At 40.2% G+C, this 26,291-nt stretch overlaps 1 protein-coding gene across 1 annotated transcript in view; it reads right to left on the reverse strand.

The window, feature by feature from the left end:
* kcnh8 (potassium voltage-gated channel, subfamily H (eag-related), member 8) overlaps nt 1–26,291 on the reverse strand; it is a 57,684-nt gene that overhangs the window by 20,008 nt on the left and 11,385 nt on the right. The window contains exons 2-7 of the mRNA XM_085395531.1: nt 17,052–17,285; nt 12,784–12,915; nt 9,868–9,995; nt 8,432–8,669; nt 8,174–8,331; nt 1,960–2,164 (exon numbers count right to left, since the gene is read on the reverse strand). Coding sequence (XP_085251657.1) covers nt 1,960–2,164; nt 8,174–8,331; nt 8,432–8,669; nt 9,868–9,995; nt 12,784–12,915; nt 17,052–17,285 — 1,095 coding nt within the window. The remainder of the gene's footprint in view (nt 1–1,959; nt 2,165–8,173; nt 8,332–8,431; nt 8,670–9,867; nt 9,996–12,783; nt 12,916–17,051; nt 17,286–26,291) is intronic.

Below are 26,291 nucleotides of genomic sequence, written 5' to 3' on the forward strand. Positions count from 1 at the left end.
CTGTATCTCTGGTTTTAACGGCACTTCAGAAATTTAAATATGACTTCTGTCCTGTTCAAGTTTGTCTTCTTGTGCACCTCTACACTATTGGTGATGAAAGCTTTTTTTTTTTTTTTTTTTTTTTAAACCAAAAAAAAAAAACCCAAAACCTGCAGCCAGCGAGCCTGCAGGTAGTGCATCAGGTGTGAAGCATAAAAATGAACATGACTTTGAAGTTGCTGAGTTTTGGGGATGTCCAGTGTTGTCACAGGGAGAACATTCATGAGCCAGAACAGCACAATCTTTACTCACCACAAATCCAATTAAGCATATTTCACTCTCTTTGAATTTGTCCACTTCTCCATAATAATAGTTAAAGGCTAACCGTTCTGACACAGTGGAGTAGACCCTACATGCAGCATAGATGCACAATTTGCAGGTGCACTGAACAGGACTCTCCGGAGAACAATCTATCAATTGCAGCTAGCACTGGAAGCAGTCCAGAGGTCAACATGAAGGTCAAGCTGAAAGGGCCAATTTTAAACGAGTTAATGTTTTTGGCCTTTAGGGATACAGTCTAGTCTGTCTGTCTGTCTGTGTCTTTTATTATACTAGCCTTTATTATAGCCTTTGTATGAGTCTGTTTATTGCACAGATTTTGGCCCATAGAAGCTCAACGTTTCTTTTATACTGAGTCTGACAAAACTAGATAATGACTCCTTCAGCTAGAACAGAAACTGAGGCTGTTTTTTTAGCCCCACATTTTGTCCCAGCATTTGATGTCACCGGAGTCAGTTTTCCATTAGCATCCTGTAACAAAGTTGATAACAAATCTCTGCAGGTACACATCACATTACATGTACACTGTTACCACAGTGGTGGGTAGCTCTGAGACTTATTAATTAATTTATTTTCACATGGCTACAATATAATGAATTCAATTAATTTTTGGTACAAAACACAGCAACAAATCTTTTTCTTTCTTTGTCTGGTTCTCTGTGATATTCTAGCAACATTTGTGGTGAATCAGCACATTCAATGTCTTCCTGCGAATGATAGGGGGTGGGAAGATTGTATTACATTACTAATCCAAGCACCAACAGCGCCTGAAGATGCTACAACTGATACTGGCAAAGTGCCCAGTAGCACCGGTGCTATGCTGAAAAAAAAGGTCTCGGTTACAAGTCGTTGTTTGTTTTGACATCATAGGATTTCAAAGGCGCTTCGAAGGAAGAACACTACAGATGCAATGTTTTATGTGAGACTGTTGATGGAGAAGTATAGAAAAGGTCGAAAAAAGTGGCACTGTGTCTTTGTGAATCTAGAGAAAGCATATGATATGGTGCCAAAGGAGGAGCTCTGGTACTGCAAGAGGAAGTCAGAAGCGGCAGAGAAGTATGTTAGGGTGGTGCAGGACATGTATGAGGACAGATAGACAGTGTCGAGGTAGGAATGACAGATGGCTTTAAGATGGAAGTGAGATTCCATCGGTGATCTGCTCTGATCCTTTTCTTGTTTGCAAGGGGACAGATGAGGTCAGGCAGGAGTCTCCTTGGACTAGGATGTTGTGACGACACTGAGATCAGCAGTGAGAGCAGGGAGCAGATGGATAAAAAATATGGAGGTATCCTCTGGAGAGAAGAGGAATGAAAAACAGGAACTACGTGTGTGTGAATGAGACGGAAACAAGTGGAAAGGTGAAGGTGCAAGGAGCAGAGGTAAAATAAATGGGGTGAACCATCCAACACAACGGACAGTACACGTGAGAGGTGAAGAAGAGAGTGCAGGCAGAATAGAGAGGGTGAAGAGTGTCAGGAGGAATTCGTGACAGAAGGATAGCAGCAAGAGTGAAAGAGAAGGTTTACAAGATGGTAGTGATGGTAGGAAGCAGATGATCCACTGTGGCAAACCCTAAAGGAAGCAGCTCAAAGAAGAAGAAGAGTTTGAAGATTTGCAGTTAAGATTTCCCCCGCCACTGACCAATATCCCAGTTGTTCGTGTTGTCCTCCATTTCCTTCTTGCCGATGATGTACCAGATGCAGGCCATCCAGTGAGCCAGAAGGGCAAACATGGACATCAGCAGGGTCAGAACCACAGTGCTGTGCTGCGAGTAGCGGTCCATCTTTTGGAGCAGCCTCAGCAGTCGAATTAAACGCACTGTCTTCAACAGGTGCACCACTGACACCTGTAGGTAAACAATAAACCAAGGTGAATCTATTTGTAGATAATGAAGTAACTGGTTACATACAAGTTTTACTGTTAAGAACTTTCACATTAAAGTGAAGTGGAATTCACATTTTGGATTGACAGATGTATTTTTAATTATATGGACAAGGATACATTGAATCTTCTTTAAAATGGTTCTTATTATCAAAGAGTTTAAAAAAACACATAAAACTGACATTCTGTACTAAATTTCAAAGCCAGCATGAACTTTAAATGATTGTCAGTTATTAACAGTAGTCTAACCAACAAATTCTTCTCAAGAGATATAAAAAGAAGTGTCGAAGAACTAAAACATTAAATGTATTTTCAGTTTTCTCAAATTAACCAGCCAACTGGTGTTAAGAAGCTCCCCACTATGATATTTATGGGAGGCATATCAAATAATAGCCACCGACTATGTTAATAATATTTGATTAAGCCACTTTTGTGCACATGCAGCACTAATTATAGGAAAAAAGAAGCATTAGTTACTCAGTTGCTCTCTGACTCTATAATGTGATCTGTATCAAGATTTGCTGATAACCTTGAATGCAAGAGAAATCAGCCTGTGTGTTGGTTTTGTGTCTTAACTTAAAATTCCCACCTTCAGCCGAGTTTGCTTCTCTGGACTTTTTATGCCTTTTCTGTTTTCCTTCATTCTGTAACCACTTAAATTTTGGCCCATGTCTTCTGAGCCCTCCTCTGACTTGCACCTGCTCCTCAGGCAAACTGCGCGAACAGTCTATCATTTGGGACTTGCTGTCATCTTTCCCCACAGGAGATGTACACACCAGGTATTATTAAGAAAGATGTAGGACAAAGAGGACATGTGATACATGTTACATGTGTATTTGTGTAGCGAGGAGAGGAAGCAGGGAAAATTGGGTGGGAAAGTAGGCCAAAAAAATACTGTATATAAAGATAGGGTGTAGTCAAAGCATCCAGACAGTTATCTTCACTTCCACAAAAATAAATAAATAAATAAATACAATAAATCATTCAGCTGTGATATTCTAATCAAGAAATGTCCTTAAAAGGGATTATGATCCTGTTCATATCAATTTAAGGAGAAGAAAAACAGGAGATCTCAAGATCACGTCACTATATTTAAAAAAAATAAGGACTTGGTTTTGGATTTCTCTGTGCAGTAGCAATTAGTCACTGAAGTAGTTTAGGCCATCTAAGAGAAAACAAAACACAGTGATTAGATAAACTTCCTTAAAGAAAAGGAATTCTCCATCAGCTGTGTATAACGGGGCCAAATCACCAACACTGCTGATAAAAATGGTCTCCTGCAAGTGCTTCCAGCAGCACCTTAGGGTCCTCTATGCTGAGCAAATGGAACAAAGCATCAAGAGAAGAGTGACACATTAGAATGATAAAAATAGTGTGCAGGAACACTGGGACCAAAGAGGTCATGCTAGTTAGGCCTTGCACGACCCAGGTAACATGATATATTCTGTGCACAGTGTTTAATGTCTCAACTAAACATTCAAGGCAAGATAACAAACATCACATTGCAAACATTGCAAAGCTAGCCCCAAAGTATGTGGTACCGGACCCAGAGGGTTTGTCTTTAAAACTGTAGAGGCTGGGAAATTATAGAGAGTCAGAGTGAGGAACCCTATGCATTGAAGATGGGGCCCATCAAAGGTGGCCAGATTAGTACAGTGAGATTAATCAGTCTGTCACACTACAAACAGCCTCTGTCATGCACCCAGAAAAGTCGCTGACTAGTCAGCGCAATCAAGACTTCAAGGAAAATGTCAAAGAAAAAGCATAAACTGCCAATTGTAGATAAAACATTTCTCAGTATTGCATAGGTCAGTCTCACGTCTAGACGGTCACTTTAACCTTGCATAGATGTGCAATGCATTGACTGTGGTGTGGTGTTGTCAGGGTACATCTCTGAATGCTAAGCTTATGCAGACAGAGAAGCTAAACCAGGGTCCATTAGAGTACCATGTGCTGACACACCGCTGCATATAATCCACACATTGTATGCAAAGCTAACCACACCATAACAACACAAAATCTGTGTGGATGGATGTCCAACATCTGTGTCCACAGCACATGCATTATTTAACATATGTAATAAAGAGTGTCTTTTCTTTGGGACAATTTGTTTCTCTGGCCCCTGGGTTACATTTGATGTGCAGACTCAGATATTTTCTCAGGCTCTGTGCTGATTATCAGCAGGGCACCGTATAACTATTTCATGTAGTAATAACTAGAATATATCAAGGGTTGTTTGTGTGTACATGGGTGCATGTGAGGGGACAAGGAGGTAAAGGAGGGAATTACAGTGCTTGAACAAAGCTAAGAGGAGGAGATATGTGGACTGTCCTTATCAGAGCTTCTCCTGCACATGTCTCCAGTTTTATGGTAGCTTGTCCTATCGCCATGAGAAATAGAGAGCTGGTGCAGCACGAGGCGTAATGAAGCCTCCTACTGAGCCCAGGGGAGAGGCACCATCTCCCCTCCACTATCTATCACCACCCCACATCCCACCTATGGAGCGAGCAGGCTGCGCCACGTCCCGTTCTCTCCAGCGCCATGAGTGGTAAGCAATATAATGTAGCCAGCAATGCATATGTGCACCACCTGCTACTTTTTCCTTTAACTTTTCCTCCTGTCACTTCCATCTCACCCCTGCCATTCACATTTTCATTTCCTCTGCTTATCAGGTGTGAAATATATATGCTTTGCAGCCTGATTGCTTACTTCTGCTTTTTGTGCGCGTGAGACCATAAGGTTGCAGAAATGCTCATTATTTCTCCCCCTGTAGCCACGCCTTTAGCCCTGCACGCCTATCACAACAGCATGGCCAGTCATGCATGTTTATTTATTTATTTATTTTATTAATGCCACGGTATCAGCCCAATAAGCATGAATAACATTGTTCCCTAATGCCAACAGGGCATCCAGCCATACAGACCCAGGAGACCTACTCACAGCAGCTAAATCAAGCGGAGGTTTCTGTTTGCATCAACTATGTACTGCTGAAAAAAATGTTCATATCAGTAAAAAGCCAGATAATCTCAGCACACTTTTCATTTAAGAAAGAAGTAAGAAGTGAATGAAATGTACATTGGTGGTAAACATTTTCAAGTGAAGAAATGCTATTCAAATTTCCGCTCAGGACACGTTTTTGGACCTCCTGTGTTATTTTCTTGAAAAAATATTTCAGTCAAGCAGATAAAAGCAAAATTTCTGTGGGAACTAAAATGTACAGTTGTGCATGGAAATGCACACAAAATTTCAAGGTCAAGGTCAAGTTTATTTATAAAGCACATTTACAACAGCTCATGCTGGACAAAGTGCTTTGTAAACTAAAAGGCAACTAAAATAAGTAAAATGCACAACAATGATGTTAATGGGGCTGTTAAAACAAAAAATGTTCAGGCCAACATGTGCTAAAAGCCAGTGGATAAAAATGTGTTTTCGGTAAAGATTTAAAATGTTCGAGTGTTTGTGCAGATCTAATATTTAGAGGCAGACTATTCCAGAGTCTGGGACCTGTCACAGAGAAGGCTCTGAAAGAGTAAAGTTTTAAATTGGATCCTGTAAGGAACAGGAAACCAGTGTAGAGAGGCCAACTCTGGGTTATACGCTCCTTCTGTTTTGAACTAGTCAGCAGATGAACAGCTGCATTTTGGACCAACTGGAGATGATAAATAGAGGTCTGGTCCAAAGTACAGAGAAAAAGGGAAGAGTATTGAAAACACCCAATAAAAAGGAATATATCCAAGGAAAAGGACTAATCGGTGAGTATTGGTAACCTGCCTGGAGCTTGCTGTTCATATAAACAGTGGGTTTTTTTTATATTATTTAATTACATATTTCTTCTGTTCCTTTATTCCCTCACAGTAAGAGTACAGCATTGTGCTAAAGTCTTGAGCTACCCCTCATATCTTTTTAATTTTGTAGGAAAATGCAAAATAGGTGCGATGCAGTGAAACAAGTGCAAGCATAAATGATAATATAATCTATATATATCAAAAATCAGTCATGCTGAAAAATGAAGCTGCTCCCAATGAAACTCTGTGTAGAGGATCAAAATGTGATGGTACTTTTCTGTGTTCATAATTTCATCAGTGTTGATAAGCTCTCCAACACTGCTGATTGAAATGCAGCCCAAACCCATGACAGAGCCTCCACCATGTTTTACAGATGGCTGTAGACACTTGCTGTTATACATCTCTCCTGACCTCATCTGTACATATTGACTTTTTGAACCAAAAATTTCAAAATTGGATTCATCACTCCTGTTACCACTAATTTTCAGGCCAGTTCTTAATTTAATTTTGAATACCATACCTGTTTCCCTTCATTAAAAATGGCTTCCTGACAGCCACCCTTTCACTGGCACAATTTCTCATGAAGCTTCAGTGAACAGTAGCTGGATCAGCTGAAGAACCAGATGCATCTCTTAGGTCCTGTGTCAGGTCTTTGCTGAAATTTTCCCCTTTTCCTTAAGAAAACAACTTTCAAATACTGTTTATCGTTATTTTTATTTTTGTTTTTTGATCACTCTGCTTTAATGACTTACTCCAGACAATATCGAGATACGCTTCCAGTTTTAAGTTCACATTTCTTTGGGAATCACTTTGTTGGTGCAAAAATACTATTTTATGTCTGCCAACTCTGTTATGTTTTGCATTTTTTGTGCATTCAGCTATAAAATTTGGGTAAAATTATGTGTTTTTGTGACAATCTGCGGGTAACAAAATGATGCACAGAAACCTTTTCATATATACACTTTCAGCGATAACCAGTGTATAGACACCCAATATATACATACAAATTACAGCACCCAGAATCATAGACTTGCTTTTGCTTAATTCTATACTTTTCCCTCTGTCCCCTTCTGTTTCCTAAACTTGTGAAATATGTACAAACATTATCTGCATTTTATAATACACAGAGCAATGATCATGGAAAATGAGAGCATTATAGAGACTATGAAAAAGAGCAAGAAAGTGCAAGTGACACAAAACAACAGAAAAGTCACAAGATAGAATGCGAAACACACTAAAAACAGAAATGACTGAGACATATGACAAAAACAACAGGGAAACAAAAGAGAGGAACACCGCTGAGGCCCCATGGCTCATTTCGGTGAAAGATGGCTTCTGTTCTCAAAAGGGACATCAGCATGAATGCTGTCCTTAGAGGAGACTTCACGCAGAACGTTCCTCAATTACTAGCCATTCCTGCTGATCCCAGCGGGGAAATGGAGGAACTCATGGCCTGGTACCCCTACACACAAATCCTGGCCTACTGAGCATGTGGTATTTCCATTAATAGAGTCTTGTATAAAACCGGTACCACTGCCTGCAGCAGCCTTTTACTACTCGCATCCTTTCCCTCCCTCCTTACCTTGAAAGTAAATATTTTTTTTCATTTTGCTGATTTTTTTCAAACAGCGGCCGAATTCTTCTATTAACCGTCTCCTTTCATAACACAGATCTGTACACTTTCTTCCTGCTCTTTAATACCTGTTCTGTTCTGAGCATTTAGTCAAACACGCACCTATTTGAGACTGGATGCTTGTGTGCATCCATCCAGTACTCCGTATTGAGCTTTTGATCCACTCTACAGCAGCTGAGTGAGCAAACAGTGATATTCAGCACAGTCAAAGCATCCCATTCTCTAAATTAGAGACCAGAGAACGAAAAGTTCTATAAGCAACCAATCAAAACCTCCCTAAAGTGCAATGCTTCGACTCAGTGACATCATTCATCCGGGGACAAGACAACACAGTCTACCTAATTGCTCCAGATCTCTGTTTCTTCCTCCTCTCAATTGTTCTTTAGGGGGATATGTATTTTACTAAAGCAACAGAAAAAAAGTTTTAATGATGCAGATGTGATAGTTTTGTCAGTGCTTGCTCAGTGCACGTAATTAATATCCCAAAGAGACACTGAAAGAGCTCTGGAAACCAAATTATGTTGCGGTGTTAGGCATCGAGCCAGTTGCTACTCACCACGCTGACTTTCACGGCGTAGAGCAGGTCAAAGGGCAACGCGGCCACCAAGTCGATGATAAACCACGTGGTCAGGTAGTGGATGCATATCTGTCGTGCGTCGAAGACCACCTGGCCTGACTTGCTGACATAAGTGGTACGAAAATTGAAAACGATGTCTGGCAGTTGAAGAAAAAAGACACACACAGGCTTGGTGCTTATTATGAAGACTCAATTATTTACAAGTGACAATAAAACAGTTTTAAGACAGCAACCGACCTATGATGAACAATATCTCCACGGCAATGTCACTGACGGTTGTGCTGCGGGTCAGGTCGTCATCGTTACCGATGAAGCACACGTTATAGGGCACCGTCACGGCAACGTAGAACGTGGCGAGCAGAATCAACCAGTCCCATCCTGCTTTGAATGTGCTGTAGTGTAGTAAGATGAATTTGGATTTCTTGGCATCTGCTACCTTATACTCGGGCAGAGCAGGTAGGTCGCCAAACACATTCTGGATGGGACAATATAAGGGGGAAAAAGCCAGTTTATCCACCTATTTCCACCTACAGTCAAGCGAAAAAGAAAGCACGCCTTCTTTTAATTATTCAGGTCATGAAGGTTTGACAGCATTTATTAATGCACAGCTCTCATAATGTTCCAACTTTCAATCAGGTTGATGTACTGGGCCATTGTAGCACTTTGATAATTTTCTTTTCAGAAATTCTGTTCAACATCCTGTTGCATGTCCCAATTTGGGCCAAATGTTAGCTGTTTGACTGCTAATGTCCTCATTTATGACTCTGAAATATTTTGGTATACAGAGGGGTTCATGGTCTCCAAAGTATCCAGCTCCTGTAGCTGAATTTCTTAGTCTTTACCCCCCATCACCGTGCTAAAGGTTGGTATGAGTTTGGCTTTCACCGAGTGTGGTGTTGCACATTATTGCCAAATATCTCTGCTTTGGTCTCATCTGTCCAAAGCACATTGTTTCTGCAGTGTTCAGTTTAGTGAGAAGAGGGTTTCTTCTGACAGCTCTTCCACACACGCTGTCATTGTTCTGTCTTATTCCTATTGTCTTTAACTTTAACATGTAGACTTTGAGATGTAGCTCTTGGACTTTTTGCAATACTCTGAGCATTGCACAGTCTGACCTCGGGGTGGATGTGATGGGACATCATGCTGGCAATTGTCTTGAATATTTTCTACTTGTAAATCTATTTCACTGTAGAATGATGGACTTCAGATGGTTTAGAAACGGCCTCATAGGCAGCAACAATTTCTCTAAGATCATTGCTGATGACTTTCCTTCTTGGCATTATGCAACACACACCTGAATTCTGCAGACCAACAAACTGCCAGAACCTCTTCTTTCATAGAGGTGCTCACACTTGCTAATATTCAGTTAATCAAGTACATTAGACCCTCTTTTTACCACACTGCTTTTGCATTTGACTTGATTTTTTGTTAAATAAATAATCACATTATTAATACAGGAATGAAATTACTCAAACTATTCATATTGTTGTAAATTCACTGTTTGTGAGAGATATTTGCTCCTAGCCCTTGAGTGTGTCCATTGTGCTTCACTAACAGCAGTTATCTTCTTAATTCCCAAATTGCACAATCTGTCCCCATCCACTTTTTAAATGAATCCTTCATCACAGTGCATCCTATCCCATTGTTTGAAGAGGCTGATGATATGATGATACCTTGTTGAGTTTAATCTTGCTCTTCTCTCTGCTGTGTAGGTGCCCAGAGATGTGATAAAGTACGGTACTGCTCCGCAGACGAGCCGAGCTGAAAGGAGAGCCTGTTTTCACCCTGCCGCGCCGTCGCTCTGGAAATGCACACAGGGAAAAATTAGTACACACCGCTCTACAACACTTTACCCCCCAAGGTTAACTGATGACTGAACCAGCCATTATACTTGATGAAATACATAATATTCTGCCTTGAATAGGAAAACATGAATATGCAGCAGTGGGAATAATTCATTTCTAAGCAAACTGTGTTATTTGATCAGAAATGCAAAGATAGTGAATGATATTTACAGTCCTTTGGCCTTTTGTTTGGTCAAAAAACATTTATTATGCTTTCATCCGCTGTACTGGACAAACCCGTTGACTGATAATGTCTTATTGTGTAAGTACCATCTCGAACAAAACAGTGAAATTTTCAGCTTTGATAAGTCGCCACTGGGGCAAAGAGGCAGTTCAGTAAGGTATATTTTCTGTGGTAAATTGCTACTGGTGTGGGACTGTGTGTAGCAGATAAAGTAGATAGTGCAGGATAGTGCAGGAGTGATGTGTTCAGACTGAGGAGTTGGGTAATGGGAGAAGGCACTTTATTGCTGCTGGGTTCTGGGCCTCATTCTCACCGCTGCGCACCCACAGGAAAGGACTAAGGCTAGATTGGCTTGAAAGGGGATAACAACGATAACAAAGCTGCAGAATAGAAGTGATAACTGCTTCTGAGTGTCCTTTGGAAAGTATATGAGTTCTCTGGTGTGTGTTGTGGGTGTGTGCGCGTGTGGACCACAGACAAGGAGAAAAGACAGGGCTCATCCATAACACGGTGCAGCCTTGGGGGACGTGACACGGCAGGAGCACAGAGGCAGAGACATTCTTATTTTTAGATCTAATGAATTTCCCTCCACTTTTAAAGCCATTCTTGTGTGGGTAGAGGGGGCACACAGGTAGGGAGGGGTGGATGTTGTGCATAAGTAGGGGAAGCCGTGGACAGATTGTAAAATCAGATGGAATAGATGAGAAACTCATGGAGGGATGCAGTTGTGAAAAAAGTACTCAAGGATGCAAAAAGTCAAGTAGAGGTGAGAAGCCGTTTTGCCAAAGGTGAAAATGTTTGTCATAAAAGAAGAGAACAAACAAAGGAATGACAGGAGATCGACAAGATACGCAAGAGTCTCGTCTTAAGCTTGAAAGTTTTTGAAGACTCTTCACCTCTCATTCAAGAGGCTTCTTCAGCTCTAAAAGCAAAAGGTGGAGGGTCCCACGTATTTAAACCCTGGTGAGTTGTCCCTCGAGAAGTGGTTGTTGACCAATATTAATCATGAAATAAGGTGTGAAAAAAGGTGTGGGTCATTACCACCGGAGGTTTTGGGTGAAACCACTGTCAGACCTTGCCCCACCCTATCATCTAACCTAATGAGGTTACTTGACACATGATTTGTGATTTGGGTAAGGTGCTTGTGAACGGAAGAAAGAAGAGTGACCTTTACCCTTTAGGTGCACTTGTACAGTGTTGTCCTGTCGAGCTCGCTCTTCTATGTTGTGTCATATCTTTATGTAGTGGCTGTTTGGGTTTTTGGTTAAAGCATAAAGTTCAGGTCATCACTAAACGGAAGATCAGTGGTTCGATCCAGTCTGCATGCCAAATATCCTTTGGTAAAAATACTAGATGGCCTAAGTTGATCTCCAAATCATCCATGGGAGTGTGAATGGGTGTGACTGTTGGAGAGCCATTAACCATAGAAAAAAGTGCTTATATGAATGGGTGAATCAGACAATTTTTATAAAGCACTTTGAGTGCTCAGGTCTAGTAGAAAAGCACTATGTAAGAACCAGTCCATTTACCATTTGCCTTAGTTCACAGGAAGACACACATGATTAATAGTGGGTCTCAAACCCATTATACTGTGCTGTTTGTCTGTGTCAGAGGCATGCAGCATCAGCCTCTTTCCTTTTCTATGAAAAGCATTTCATTATATGGGCAAAAATAACTTTGCTTTCTGCTTCCAGTTCCGCCTTATTTACAGAGTAATTAGGCAAATCCAGAAGAGGAAGGTCTGAGATGAGAAACGTGAGTTTGCTTACTTCACAAGCACATAGATTCACACACATTGACTCTGGCTTTAGCTTAGCTTCTTTATGTATTGATGAAAATCACAAAAGCTGGAAACATTGATTGAAGTTCATTTTTAAATTCCCTATCAGACAGAACATGCTAATCCTGACCAAAGCACCTGAACAAAGACTGGTTTTAGATTAAAAAAATAAAAACAAAAACCGATCTATTGTCTTGAAATGCAAGTAAAGGCTTTATACATAATTTATTTAAAGACAGGGACTGATACAGTGGTTAGCACTGTTGCCTCACAGCAAGGTCTTGTATTTGAATCCACTGGACATGTGGGACCTTTTTAGGGTTTGTATGTTCTTCCTCATGCTTGTGTGCGTTCTCTGTGGTAAACTTGCAATTATAATTTGACCGCTGGGATAGGCTCTAGCTCCCTGACGCTGAATTGAATGGATGGATGGATGTTATATTAACTCTTGGTCTTTAGTTTGCACTACAACCTTTTGCCCCACAAACCTAACTTGTACAGTATGCAGTAAAGAAAGATGAATAACAGTATAAGGGGACCTTACTACTTTCCATTGGAGAGATCAAATACACTCAGCTTCAACACATATTTTATGCAACAGCTTAAGCGGATTGTTTTTGTCTACATCATGAAACACCAGTTTAACTATTGAATCCGATGGATAAGCTGTGGCTGCTTACATTATAAAAATCCACATGCAAAATGAAGATTAAATATTTGGGGATTCTGGTCACCTCTCTTTAGAGGACATAACTTCCTGTACATAAATACACATACAGACCTTCCCTCTTGTCTTCTTGGATGGCTTTGACTTTAGTGTCAGTGATGTCCTTAAATGAAGCCAGAAAGAGCACCACGTCGCCTTTTTCGTTCTTAATTGGCACAATGTCCAGCAGGCACCAGAACAACACAGCTGAAAGGGGAAAACACACACAAGATTTACAGTTTGTGCGTATACCGGTGTGTTTATGCAAAAGCAACAGTTCCAAAGATTTAGACTTATTAGTGAGCCTGTCTACAGCTGGATGCCCCTCGGGGGAAGCAGAGACTTTAAATAGATCAAGCCACTTTTCTCCAGGCACAGCAAGAGATGAACCCATCTCTGAGGTCCCATCTCCTGCTAAATAGATTCCTTGTCAAAGAGACTACAGGTCAGTATTGTGGGCAGTGTTTCTGATCAGAATGAGTGTGCTCGTTGTGGTTATTGTGCACTTGTTAAACGATTGATTTACCAAAGGAAAGTGTCATAGGAGACAGATTTGTGCATCCAGAAAATACAAGTAGACCACATTGTATCCTTTTGTATGTACTGTAGATGAGCCAAAAAGTTAACAAAATGCATACTGTGGAATTATCTCCAGCCTGCCGTCTGCCTCAACTTTGTGGAACATTTCTTTTTAGTTCATTGTTTTGGTTCCACAGATCAAAACTTTGGGACTGTTTTTACAGCTCTCATTAAAAGCCACTGTACGCTGCCTGCCGAGCACCGAACAGCAAACAATTAGGAGCATGCTAGTGAGCACAGTGGAGCATTCAGTAGCTAAGGGACAGATGTTTTTCACAGAATTTTGATGAGACTACAGCAGATTGAGAAGAAGAGCAAATATTGGGCTTGGATGGACTGAAAATTTGAAATGAAACTAAATCGTGTTTCGTGTCCTCTGGATCTGCATATGTGCAGTTGTCTGCTTATGAGTTTACTCCATCAGCTTAAAAAGTGATCAAGTCAGGGCTGTATCTAAAAGCGAGTTTGTGTTCCTTAAGGACCGTCTGGAAGTCTTCTTTATGTTAATTATTTAATCACATCAAATTATACCTAATCCACATCAAGCTGGGGGATTGTGCATGGCTGGCAGTAAATAATAAGGACAATATTTAAATAAACCTAATCTAGGTAGGTAGGTGAACATTTTAGTTCTTTAAAAGGATTCGTCTTTTTTTAGCACACAATGTCACTGTGACAGTAGAGATCTTTGCTCTACCTTTACTGCTTTTCTGCTCAGTAATTAGAAATGAGTTGTTGATCAAGAGGGATTTCCCATGGAGTTCCCTCCCATCTCTCCCACTCACTAAATCCCCCTCACCTCATGATAACTAAATCTCAGTATTTTTCGTCTCCCCGTGTGTACATGCGAATATCTGTCTGCCTGCAAGACAAGGCAGCACTATCAAGTACACAGTGAGAGAAAGAGCCTTCTTGATTGCGATCATGCAGCGTTGGCTTTTCTCAGGCAGACAGACGGAGGACAAACTGAGTCAATCAGCCGCGTTTACTTTCGGGACGCTGCTGTGACAGACGAAAACGAGAGGGATGAGGCAACACAAAAAGGCTGAGGCAGGGGAGGAAGCAGCAAGATAAGGAACAGAGACATAGAAAAAGCGGTGCCAAAAGAACAATGTGGAGATGGTAATAAGACCGGGACTGAAACAAATGGCATTGCCATGAGAGAAAGAGAGAGAGATGAAATGTAACAAAAGGGCTGAGTGAAAAGAAAAGGAGATGGTGGCAAAGACAACAAAGATGCGGGTAGAAAATCACATCTGTGATGCTATTAGCAAAGCTGTGTATACCCTGCACGACCTGCTGAATTTGCTTTAAAAGCCAATCAAAAATAAACACATGCAAACATGCTAAAAAATCTGACATGTGCACGAATCACCATCTCTGTTTTACTCGTTTTGAGAGAGCATGCAGCATGGCAAATCATCTTCACAGCTGCTGTCAAAACAGCGTAATCACAAACAGCTTTTGATCAGTTCACACAATGGTGTTTGCAGATCTCGCAATTTCTAAGTCCTCTGCAATATCAGACAGATTTGTGTGTTTTGAACATCCTCTATTAGGCGTGCACTAAAGTGCAGTAAATATGTTGCATGTGCATGCAAACTTTATTATAAACAGCAGTGAAAAAAAAACAAAGCAGGTAGTAAGGCAGTCACACCTGAGTTCTACTTATTGCCAAACGCACGGGTGCAGGAACATCAATTACCCCATGACTAGATACTAATTGGACTTTTATATTAGCAACCCATCTACACGGGAAGCCTTTAGAATCTCCTCTGTGGTTGATTCTGCTGTGTATTGCCTAATTGATTTTGATGTGAATTTGATGAATGTTGTGAGTTTTGAGTCGATATCCTTTTGGGCTCCTGCAGCTGTCCAGGTTTTTAAGATTTTTGTGACTGGTGGAGCATCACTGGTGAATATTCCACTCATATCCTAAGTGGAAGCTAGTGGAAGCAAGTAGAAAAAAAAGCTCTTTTTGGTTAATTAAAATCTTTTTTCAAACCTCGTTTTAGTCTTTAGTTTACTTTTAACCAACTACAATAACCTTCTGGGCAGGACTCGAGATGTGACAGAACATGTAGGTAGTACAACATCAGTCAAAGGAGAAGTTGGACTTCTACTGCTGACTTTTACTCTTCTGGAGATGAAGAAATGTGTGCGGTAAAACCAAGATGGAAAATAATGATTTAGCATCCAATAATTTGGTTATTTATAATATTTTTCTGTCTTTCCTCTCACACCCAACCAGTGTTGGTGGAGTCTGGTTCTGCTCGCGGTTTCTTCCTGTTAAAAATGAGTTTTTCCTTCCCACTGTCACCAAGTCCTTGCTCACAGAGCCGTACCATTTCTTTCTACTATTGTTGGGTCTTTATCTTTCAATATAAAGTGTCTTGAGGAGTTGTCATGAATTGGCACTATAAAAAAAAAATGGAACTGAATTGAATTGAAAGTAATATGATGGTCCTCTCAGCTGTAACCTCATCTACAGTATAGACTGGCTGAGCCCAGTGCTGTGTAAATTGATGGCAGCTTTAGAGACATTGAACCAACGCTGTTTGTTTGAATCAATGTTTAGAAACAACAGCTCGTAAAGTGACAAGCTCATTTGATCGATTTAAAAACATTAACAGCTGCTGGAACTTGCGGTTCTAGCAGCTGTTGCAGGCTCCATCTCCGTGCCAACAGAAAATAATGTCGAGGCAGGTTCATTGCTCACCACTGATCTGTTTGGACAAAACAAAACAGAAATCTCCACAACCGAAAGTGAAAAATAAAGCAATCCAGTCAGATTATCAAGGAAGAGACTTTGCCCAGTTGCACAAGAACAGATTTCTTTTGTTTCCACAGACTTTATCAAATGTGTCATGTTGAAGGCTCAGTTGGAAACTCACGAATGAGCCCTAATGTGAAGTGAAAGAGAGACACTAAACTGATAAAATGAATAACTTTCCTCCTGGATTGTGACAGAGGAACTGCTGAGGTATTCACTAAAAAATACAACATTTGGCTGTCTGGGTGGAAACGTGTTTTTCTAATTATTTTGTAGATTCACAACTGGATCTGTTAAAAAAAAAAAACCCAAACAATAAGAAATAACAAAAACTCTTAAATGCAGGGGTACATAGCACCATCTCAGCTTGTATCACAGCAAGTGTGTATCTGCTGGCACCCTGACGATCTCATTATTTTGACTCCATTTTGTTCATTGGCCGGCTCGCTAATCAGCGAATCACACACCGAACCATACTGCACCACAGCTAGTTTCTGGTCTCGGTTTAATTGAAGGAGACGGGGTTAAGGAGTCACTAGCAGACAGCTATTAAAGTTTAATATGTCTCAGAATTAAATAATAACTGTAGGACATTCCCGACTGGTGGCTTTGTTTAATCACCATTTAATGAGAATGGCTCAATAAAAGAAGTAATACATCCATGCCTTCTGCCATTGCTTCATCTATCGACTGGCCCATCTACGCCAGGTTAAATTGACCTTCCTCAGAAATAGCCACACACAACTGCCATCCATTCGTGGAAATCTGAAAGACAAAGTACCCCATGGTGCAGTATCTAATAGCTTTCTGAGCCTGCCTACCATCTATGATTCTACAACCTAATTGGCAAATGGTAAATAAAGGCTCAGACTCTGCACTGCGTTGTGAAGCGACTCGGCATGAGCTGAAAACAAATGATAAATGAAGGGAGCCAACAATAATTGAGCACGCAACTCAAATACTACAGCTAGGAAAGTGACATTTGACTGACCTGTCTTTTTGTAGAACATGATCTCATCCTTAAACTCTTTGCGCTCCTCCAAAGCCTCGTCGATGCTGAGGATGATGCTTTCGCTTGTCTCAGGACCATACAGGAACTTACAGGCGCAGCTCTTCTGCATGACCTCTGCCCGAGAGAAGCCTGTGAGCTCACAGAAGCCATCGGAGCAGTACACAATGGGAAACCCCTTCGACACCTGAGCATTGGCCAGGATGAAGTTGCTGTCTGCAAGAGAAAGAAAAGATAGAAAAGACTATTATCAAGGTTATGGTAGAATTTTGTTTTGTTTCTTTTTTTCTATTTACCTGGAAATAATGAATGCCTTTTATGAGGTTTCTGCTAAAAAGGAGAAATAAATGGAGAGCTCAGGATAGCTTAGTTCAATTCATAGCTCCTTTCCAAAGAAAAGGAGTAAACTGTTACATTTGGCCAGTGACCGAAAACAGATATAAAACAGAACTCTAAGAGCAAATTTCATTTTAATTCTTCTTTATTTTGCTGCTTCAAGAGGCCCTTCAGGTCCCAGAACCAATCTCCTAGCAACCAAAAAAATACACCATCTAAATTCACCATTGTTACTAACATTTCTTCTTTTTCTCCTCTTTACCTTGGTGCTTGGGTAGTAGTGTACAATTGGTTTTAAGAGCATTTTCACAGAAAACAGTAGTTCTGTATGTCTGAAAAAAACCCATTGATGAACCAAAGCACTAAGGAAACTAAGAGACAGCCTTTATTGCTGAAAAATGAGGCCAATGCAAAAGTGTCTCTAATGGCCACTTGAAGCTCATTCCTGTCCCAACAGATTCCTACGACGAATTCAAGAGTATTAAAAGCATGTTTACAGGCTGGTACAAAAAGCAGTTTGGCCTTTATTCTTCCCCGTTTTATAACAACAGTACAATTTAGTGAACTTTTTTTGTTTTAAATAACTCATCCATTTGGTTAAAGCCTATAATTAGGGGTGTGGTTGCACTGACTGCTTTGGGTCCTGACAATTAATTTATTTCTAAAACTGCTTGTACCTTTGGGGGCCTCCTGAAGTATTTTAATGGAATTATCTGAAAAATGACTGACAAGGAAATTTGTGCTTCAGTTTTTTTGTGAATGAAATTCTGCTCTTTGATGAGTCTGTTACTTTGCACTGTTTAGCAGATATCTATGTACACTAGTACAGTTTATGGGTGCAGCTTACTAGCCATGGTTGGTAGCATTAGCTGATAATTTGGTGCTCTATCCTCTCATCTATGTGCTATATGGACAAAAGTACTTGGCCTTCTACATTTTATGGCTACAGGAATCGTTTGGCCATCGAAACTCATGCCATGAAGCTTCCAGTGCACAGTCTCTGTGCTGATGTTAATGGCAGAGGAGGTTTGGATCTCTGCAGTTACTTAGCGTTGCAGACCTTTATGCACTATGCACCTCAGAACTCAGCGAATCCACACTGTAATTTTATGTGGCAGAGTTGCTGATTCTTAAAAACAACACAGCTTACAGTTAACATGGAACAAATTTGACAAATAATCAAATTTCACACACAAAGTGTCAACACTGGCATCCTATTACAGTACCATGCTCAAATTCAGTGAGCTCTTTAGAATGAAAGCTTGCAAAGGCCGATTGCACCTGATCTGAAAAATTAAGAGGTGTGGCTTCATACTTTTGTCCACATAGTTTCCAAAGCTAACATGGAAATGGTCAAGACACTAACATCAAGGATGTCAGAATGTGCAGCCCAGAAGCCAGTGGATGACATCACGGTGGGTATGGCTGTCTTTTTTATACAGTCTGTGTACAAACCCCAAATTTGCTAACAGATGCCAGCATGCTTCAGAAAGCCAGAAGGAAAACCGCAAATGGGTGTCAATTTATTATTTTTTTTACCGGCCCAAATGCCTAATATGAGACATCTTTCATATTGCACACTGCCATCTCATCCATATTGAAATGAGAAACTAGCTATCATCATTTCTTTTTTTCTGGAAAGCTGAACATTATGAACAGAAATTTGGCCTGCTCATCTGTGGAAACTGTACTGCCAGCACTGGGACACCAAAATGCTTTTATCACCACCAACTTCTGAAACTTCAAACAGTATAAATGGAATCGTTTTCAACTGGTCAAGGAGTGCCTCTCTAGCTGTTTCAATGACTTGCTCTCACTTAGCCACTGCAGTGATATTTTAACACAGAAAAACTAATTCTGATAGGATGGGGGTTTTGTTTTGTTGTTTTTTTAGCTTAGACACATAAAGGCCTGTGTGGGTAAAATAAAGGTTATTTAACTAAATAAATTAGTGATTTCTGTGTAGAAAGAAATATGCCTATGAAACTCCTTGAAAGTCCCTGGCTTTAATAAACACTGATTTCTCATTTGTAATACTCTTAGTGAGAGTCGTGTTAAAGATAGGCCATGGGCTCAGGAGAAATTTTGGTAAAGAGTGAGAGAAAAATCTGGAGAAGGGGATCACTAAGGGAGACGTGACGTGATGACAGTGAAAAAAAGAATCACTGTGCTGAAGTCTATCACAATTAATTAGCCCATTTGTGTCTAACTCTAAATACCCAGTTGAAGTGGACCAGCTGTTTCTACCTGAATCCATCTATTAAGGCACACAAACATACACCCATGTGTGCAAACAAACACCCACAGTGGCAGGATTGTGCAGAATGATGCTGAGCTGTGCTGACAGACAGCTACTGTTTACAGTACAATGCCCATTATACACGACAGTTGACTATGCTGCTTTGACGGTTTCTATAGTGCGTGAGTGTCTATAGGTCTATGTATTTGCGTGTCCACTGCTGTAATTTGATAAGCAGTCAAACCAGCAAATCCTTGTCCATGAATTACACGATGAAGTAAGAATACAGATACATGCATGGCTTCATTTGGTATTGAGAAATTATACAGAACCCACACAAATTTTGAGACATTTGTATAATCAGAGCAAATAAATGAGCTGCAAGCACTTTACTCGATACACCAAACACAAACCCACAAAGTGACACGAGCTTGTTTATAATCACTGGCTGACACATCCTGCAAAGTGACTTGTTCAATTATGTTTCATTGCAAAAATCAATTTTCTGCATCAGTAAATCTTTTTTTTCTTCATTCCAGGTAATTAATAGTTTTATGTTTTATGTCAGGGTTTGTTGAAAGCAGACACCTTAGATCTGAACTGGGAATTCAACTACAGGGAACAAAAATCTTGTATGTGACACAAGAGGAACGAGCAGCTTGTTCCTTTTCTCGAATCCCATCAAGAAATCAATAGTTGCTTCAGCACTCTGACAGTGCTCACTATAAAAAAAATATAAATGTCATTATACCCGATGCTTTTAGGTTATTTAATAACAGAAACACATTTGCTTATTAAAGCTTTAGTACTATTTCCATCATCGCTATTACTTATTGTTTAATATTGGCTAAGATGTGGGAAAACAGAACAGTAACAGGAAACTGTTTTGGACACTCACTAGCCTCTTTATTAGCTACACCTTACTAGTACTAGGTTTTACCCACGGTTTAATGGTGTTTATGCCAAGTTCTGATCGAATGTGCTACAAAGCACAATCCCACGTTGAAAGTTGCATAAATCAACTTTCTTCCTCATTCTAATTCTTGGTTTGAACTCCAGCAGGTTCTCTTTACCATGCCTAAATACACTGAGTTGCTGCTGTGTGATTGGCTGATTAGATATGTGAACTTTCCAAGTAGTTGAATAGATGTACCTAATGAAGTAGCTGGTGAGTGTAGTTTTGGTGGCAATTTGAACTGTAATAACCAATAAAAACAAAAATAGTCTTTAGCCTTTCCAAGTCCACAAGTCTGCTTGGGTCTGTTTGATGTAAATTCAAAGAATAAAGAGTTCAAAGAATAATAGCAATGACTATATGACCATCATGTCTCTAGTCGTCTGTGTCCAAAACAGAGTATAATCTATTCTTTAATCTGTCTTAAAATACTTTCTGGCTATTTGAATACCAATACAGGAAAACAAGTAATTTACAAAAACTTGCATAATTCATTTGCATTGACAGAAAAATTGAAATGTTTTGGGTTTTTACCAAGAGCTGTGGTAAGCATGACTAGGAAAACAAAATGTAACAATGTTTTGGATTCATTAGCATACAGAAAAGTCTAATTGACAGTGATCCCAATATGTGAAAAAGAAAAACACATATGAACGTGTCTACGTCAGCAGCAGTATTTGGCCTGAATGGCCCAGACAGATGGTCAGAGTGGGTCTTAGCACTGGGACTGGCTGTCAGGCGTGAGGCCCCTGAGGCTGAGGGTATGAAAAAGGGAGGCAGTCAAGACTGTTGGAGATTGAGACTCGTGAGTCCTGAGGAAAGGCCCGCAGCCTATCTCGTGGCAGCTCTCAGAGCACAGGAGGTTGGTGTTGACAAAAAACTCTACTGTGTTTGCCAGCAGATTAATTTGTTTGCTTAGAATTGACAGGTATGCAATATATTGTCTGCACATACAGTATACTTGTACTGCGTCACATGGTGGGGAGACAAGGTCATCTTAGGTAACTTGTTTTACCTGGCATGACCTTGTCTCCCCTCCCCTCAGGATCAAACACATAATATGAACATACTCTAGAACAAAGCAAACATTAAGCTAAGCATGTACATTAAACTCTACTCTCCTTTCATGCCCTGTGTTAAATTCAATATGTTAAGAACTATATTTAGCCTATAGTTGCTTTCGCACAACAAAATCAGGTCAGGGCAATGAAGTTTTCTTCTCACATGCAGCTCACAGCAGGGAATAGCTTCAGACAAATTCTCACTACTGGAAATTCTCTATTTGGTTTTGTCTAGGCAGCTGCCTGGTGTTCGAGAAGCAGGACACATGACACTCACTCATCACTGTGAATTCACCAGAAAATCACCTGGGCTATTTTTCCATGGGTGCAACTGAACTTCACATGTGCTTTGCAGTATGCAACTAGTAGGTTAACGACCAGTTAATTTCTGGTCTGACTGTGTCTGACTTCTGACATGCACCTAACCTAACCTATTGGGTTATCTATAGAAAGGACCTGGACTAAAAACACCTTATAATTGTGTCTCAGAACACATACTTCAAACTTACACTTGCTATTTTGAACACATAAGAGCAGTCATACCAACAAGTTAGGCTATAAGAAGTGGCCCAATAAGCTACCCATAATGGTCCAAGTTGTAAGTGCATATAGCTGCACACTTCTTAGTCATCAATTATTATTTATTGCTGGGTCTGCTGCTTTAGAGTGGTTTGCATCACATCTATCTGAACCATTCTTTTCCCTGGCTGCCTTTTAGTACCAGTGTTTAGTACCAGTCCTCTTTTACTTTGCTTACCTATGATGTGCCACAAGGTTCATTTTAGGGGCCCTTATTATTTTGGTTATTTCAGTTATTTCTGCTCTTTCTTCAGCACACTGCGAGCACCTTTAAGGACATCTGTTATCACTGCTATGCAGATGACATTCAGTTATATATCGATTTTAAGTCTCAAGAGCTTTTGCAACAGTGCGCCCCAGACTCTGGAAATCTCCCTGTAAGCTTGAAATCCATGGACTAAACAACTAAAAAGTCATATTTTTAGACTTTTTAACCTTTGTTTTTATCCTCTGGCATTTTGTTGTGAAGCATTTGTGTGATGTTTATCTTTAAAGGTGCTATAGAAATAAAATTTTACTTATTATAATGGATACACTAGAAAAAGGGAAGGTCAAACAAACAACTAGATCATCATGTTTTTGTGTAGAAGATAGATGTGTGGTGAGAGGGTCCAGCAGTTGTAAATATTTGCAAAAATGCAGGAGCTAAGAGAACAGCTTTAGTCACAGTTTTTAACTTTTACACTTGAATTTGTGTGTAATGTAATTAAGTACAGTGTATAGAGTGCTTTACATGAAAGTGTGCTACCATTAGTACGACCACCACTACTAAATATTATTATTTTTGTTGTTTTTGTTGTGGTTATTAGAAACTTTATTTATATAGTGCATTTCAAAAAAATGTTACAAGATGTTGTCAAAGGAGCTTGCAAAGAAAAGCGTCTGGACTTCTTTAAGTTGCTTGAAGACGTTTCACCTCTCATCCGAGAAGCTTCTTCAGTTCTAAGGTCAAATGGTGGAGAGTCCCAGATATAAACCTAGTGGGAGTAACCCCCCACAGAGGGACAAAAGGACCCCCTGATGATCCTCTAATCGCCTGAGCCAAGGTGTGAAACTGGGCGTGGGTCCCAATCAGCCAGAGTTTCGGGTGAGCTCATTGTGAAACCTGGCCCCACCTTATCATGCGAATTCCTGAGGTCAGCTGGCCCAGGATGTGAGTGCTGACTTTAAAGTCAGCAAAGAGGCACAGAAAAGAAGACCAGACACCAGCGAGGGAGGATAAGAAGGACAGACGCAACAACATTGTCATCCCCTATGTAGCCGGTGTATCAGAGAAACTCAGGAGAGTTTTCTCCAAGCATGACATCCCAGTGTATTTCAGACCCAGCAACACGCTCAGACAGAAACTGGTTCACCCGAAAGACAAAACGCCAAAACACAAACTTAACAATGTGGTGTATGCTGTACAGTGCAGCGAGGAATGCTCAGACCTCTACATTGGAGAGACCAAACAGCCACTTCACAAGCGCATGGCACAACACAGAAGAGCCACCTCCACAGGACAAGCCTCAGCAGTCCATCTGCATCTTAAGGATAAAGGACACTCTTTCGAGGATGCCAATGTTCACATTTTGGACAGAGAGGACAGATGGTTTGAAAGAGGAGTGAAAGAAGCCATTTATGTCCACTGTGAGCGACCATCTTTGAACAGAGGCGGTGGTTTACGACACCAACTCTCTGCCATCTATAATCCAGTTTTGAGATCCCTTCCCAGACGCCTTAACGCCCACTCACATCCTGGGCTAGCTGACCTCAGGAATTCGCATGATAAGGTGGGGCCAGGTTTCACAATGAGCTCACCCAAAACTCTGGCTGATTGGGACCCACGCCCAGTTTCACACCTTGGCTCAGGCGATTAGAGGATCATCAGGGGGTCCTTTTGTCCCTCTGTGGGGGGTTACTCCCACTAGGTTTATATCTGGGACTCTCCACCATTTGACCTTAGAACGTCTTCAAGCAACTTAAAGAAGTCCAGACGCTTTTCTTTGCAAGCTCCTTTGACTACGATGACCTGGATGACTGAGAACCTTCACAGACATGTTACAAGATGTTTCACAAAAAATAATCATGGTAATACAATTAGTAAAACAAACATTTGAAAAAGGAAGAGCAGTAGCCCATGAACATTAAAATAGAGACTAATTATCACCAAGAATTCAAAAAAGAAAGAACATCACAAATTCTACACTTGGAAACAGTCAAATAGATTTTGCATCTACTACTGTAATAACTGGACACTTGTTTGTAATCACCACAAAACTAATTTCAACCTTTAAAAAATAATAAATAATGAAATAAATCTGTTTTTTCAACTAAATTTCTTTATACTTTTCTTACCCTCCTAAATTTCAGACTTTTACTTCCTTTTCTTGCTCCTCCACTTTCTCAATCACTCCAACTTTACTCCACTATCAACCTTTGCTCTCTCCTTCCTCTGCCCTCCAACTCTTCATGATGTCCCTCCTACCATTTTTGGCTCTCTCTACCTAATTACTCTTCATCTCCTCTTCAGCCTTGGAATTCCATCACACCTTCCTCTTACCCCAATCTGCTTATTCCCTGCATTTCTGCACACGTCCACCTTCTTTACTGCCTCTAAAAAAGTACAAACTATCTAAGTTTACTTTATCTTTCCTCTGCACCCTGAATCTCTGCTAAACTAAAATTCAATCATCTTTCCTTCTTACTTCTTCTCTGCATCTTTTACCTTCTGTCGTACCCTCTTCATAACCTCAAGTTGTTCTGTGTTCTCCATTTAAATTTTCTTTTGGCTAATTGCTCCAGTGTGGAAGCCAATAGATCATTTTGCCTCATGCTCACATTGCTGCATGACAGCTGCTGGTGAAACCCCACAGGTACACAGAGGATAGAGGGAGGAGAAAAGGCAGTGACAAAGAAAGATAGAGCAGGAAGGCAGAAGAGGAAAGAGGTCAGGAAAAGAACAAAAAGTGCAAGAAGAAGCAAGACACATGTGGTTACAGAGACTACTTATGTAATTAAAGTTAAGTGAAGGTGGTGAGCAAAAGATTTGCAAATGATTTGTGATCAATTAAACTTTCTAGTGTAAATAGTAAAACCAAAATACTAAAAAGACTGTTTTCAACTGGTTTGCTATTTACTCACATACAGAATTTAGACAAACACACAAAATAACCAGTGGTATAAATTTTACAGAAAAGTGCTCTTTGTAATTATGCAAATAACGACTGTTTTCCTCACCTTAATAAACAGGTTTTAGTGAACATAGGAGTGTGGCTCTTGGAATAGAAATTCTGGTTGGTCACTGGATTGGTTGAACTCTGGTCCATATTAAATATCTCAGCAATCATGTTTGCATTTTCATTCAATATGCATAGCCTCACAGAGGCACTAGCATGTCTCATGTACACGGAGTTGTTTTATGGGCTTAAACATAAACAAACTTAAACAAAGAGAACATAAACCAGCAGCGGATAAGGAAACTTAAATTCTTAACACTGTGGGGCTTTAAAACATGGCTTTACACTATAGGAGCTCCATGTCAAATGATCATGTTGGTCGATTTTGTCAAGATTTGTGGTGGAGACGAGACCCAAATCCAGAACACAAAGGCAGACAAAGTAAAACAAAGCAGAGAAAGGAAAGTCCAAAATAAATAGCAGACAATCTGACAGGGAAATGAAGAACCAGAGGGCTATATTTACTTGGAAGACTAAATGAAGACATCAACAGTAGGTGAAAATAGTTAGCACAAAGGAAAAGTAGAAGGAGACACCACAGACACCACAAATTATTCTACAAAGTAAAACAGGGAAATATTAAAAGACAGACGACATTTGGACACTAAACAGTCGGGGTGAAGGACACAAACACATAAATGAGATCGAAGGAACGCAACATGGAAACGCTGGGGAAGCAGAAAAATAAAATCAAAACAGCAACCGAAGTTCAATATGTCACAAAACAACACAAGAACAAAAATGAGTCTGAATTTTAAAATATCACAAAACCAAAGTTCAGCAGAACTTTAATAATAATGGTCACAGGAATCCAAAAGTTAAACAACAGATGAC

This window comes from Rhamphochromis longiceps, linkage group LG22, assembly GCF_057381845.1.
Source record: "Rhamphochromis longiceps isolate RC_006_pf linkage group LG22, R_longiceps_female_GT1.1, whole genome shotgun sequence".
NCBI lineage: Eukaryota > Metazoa > Chordata > Actinopteri > Cichliformes > Cichlidae > Rhamphochromis > Rhamphochromis longiceps.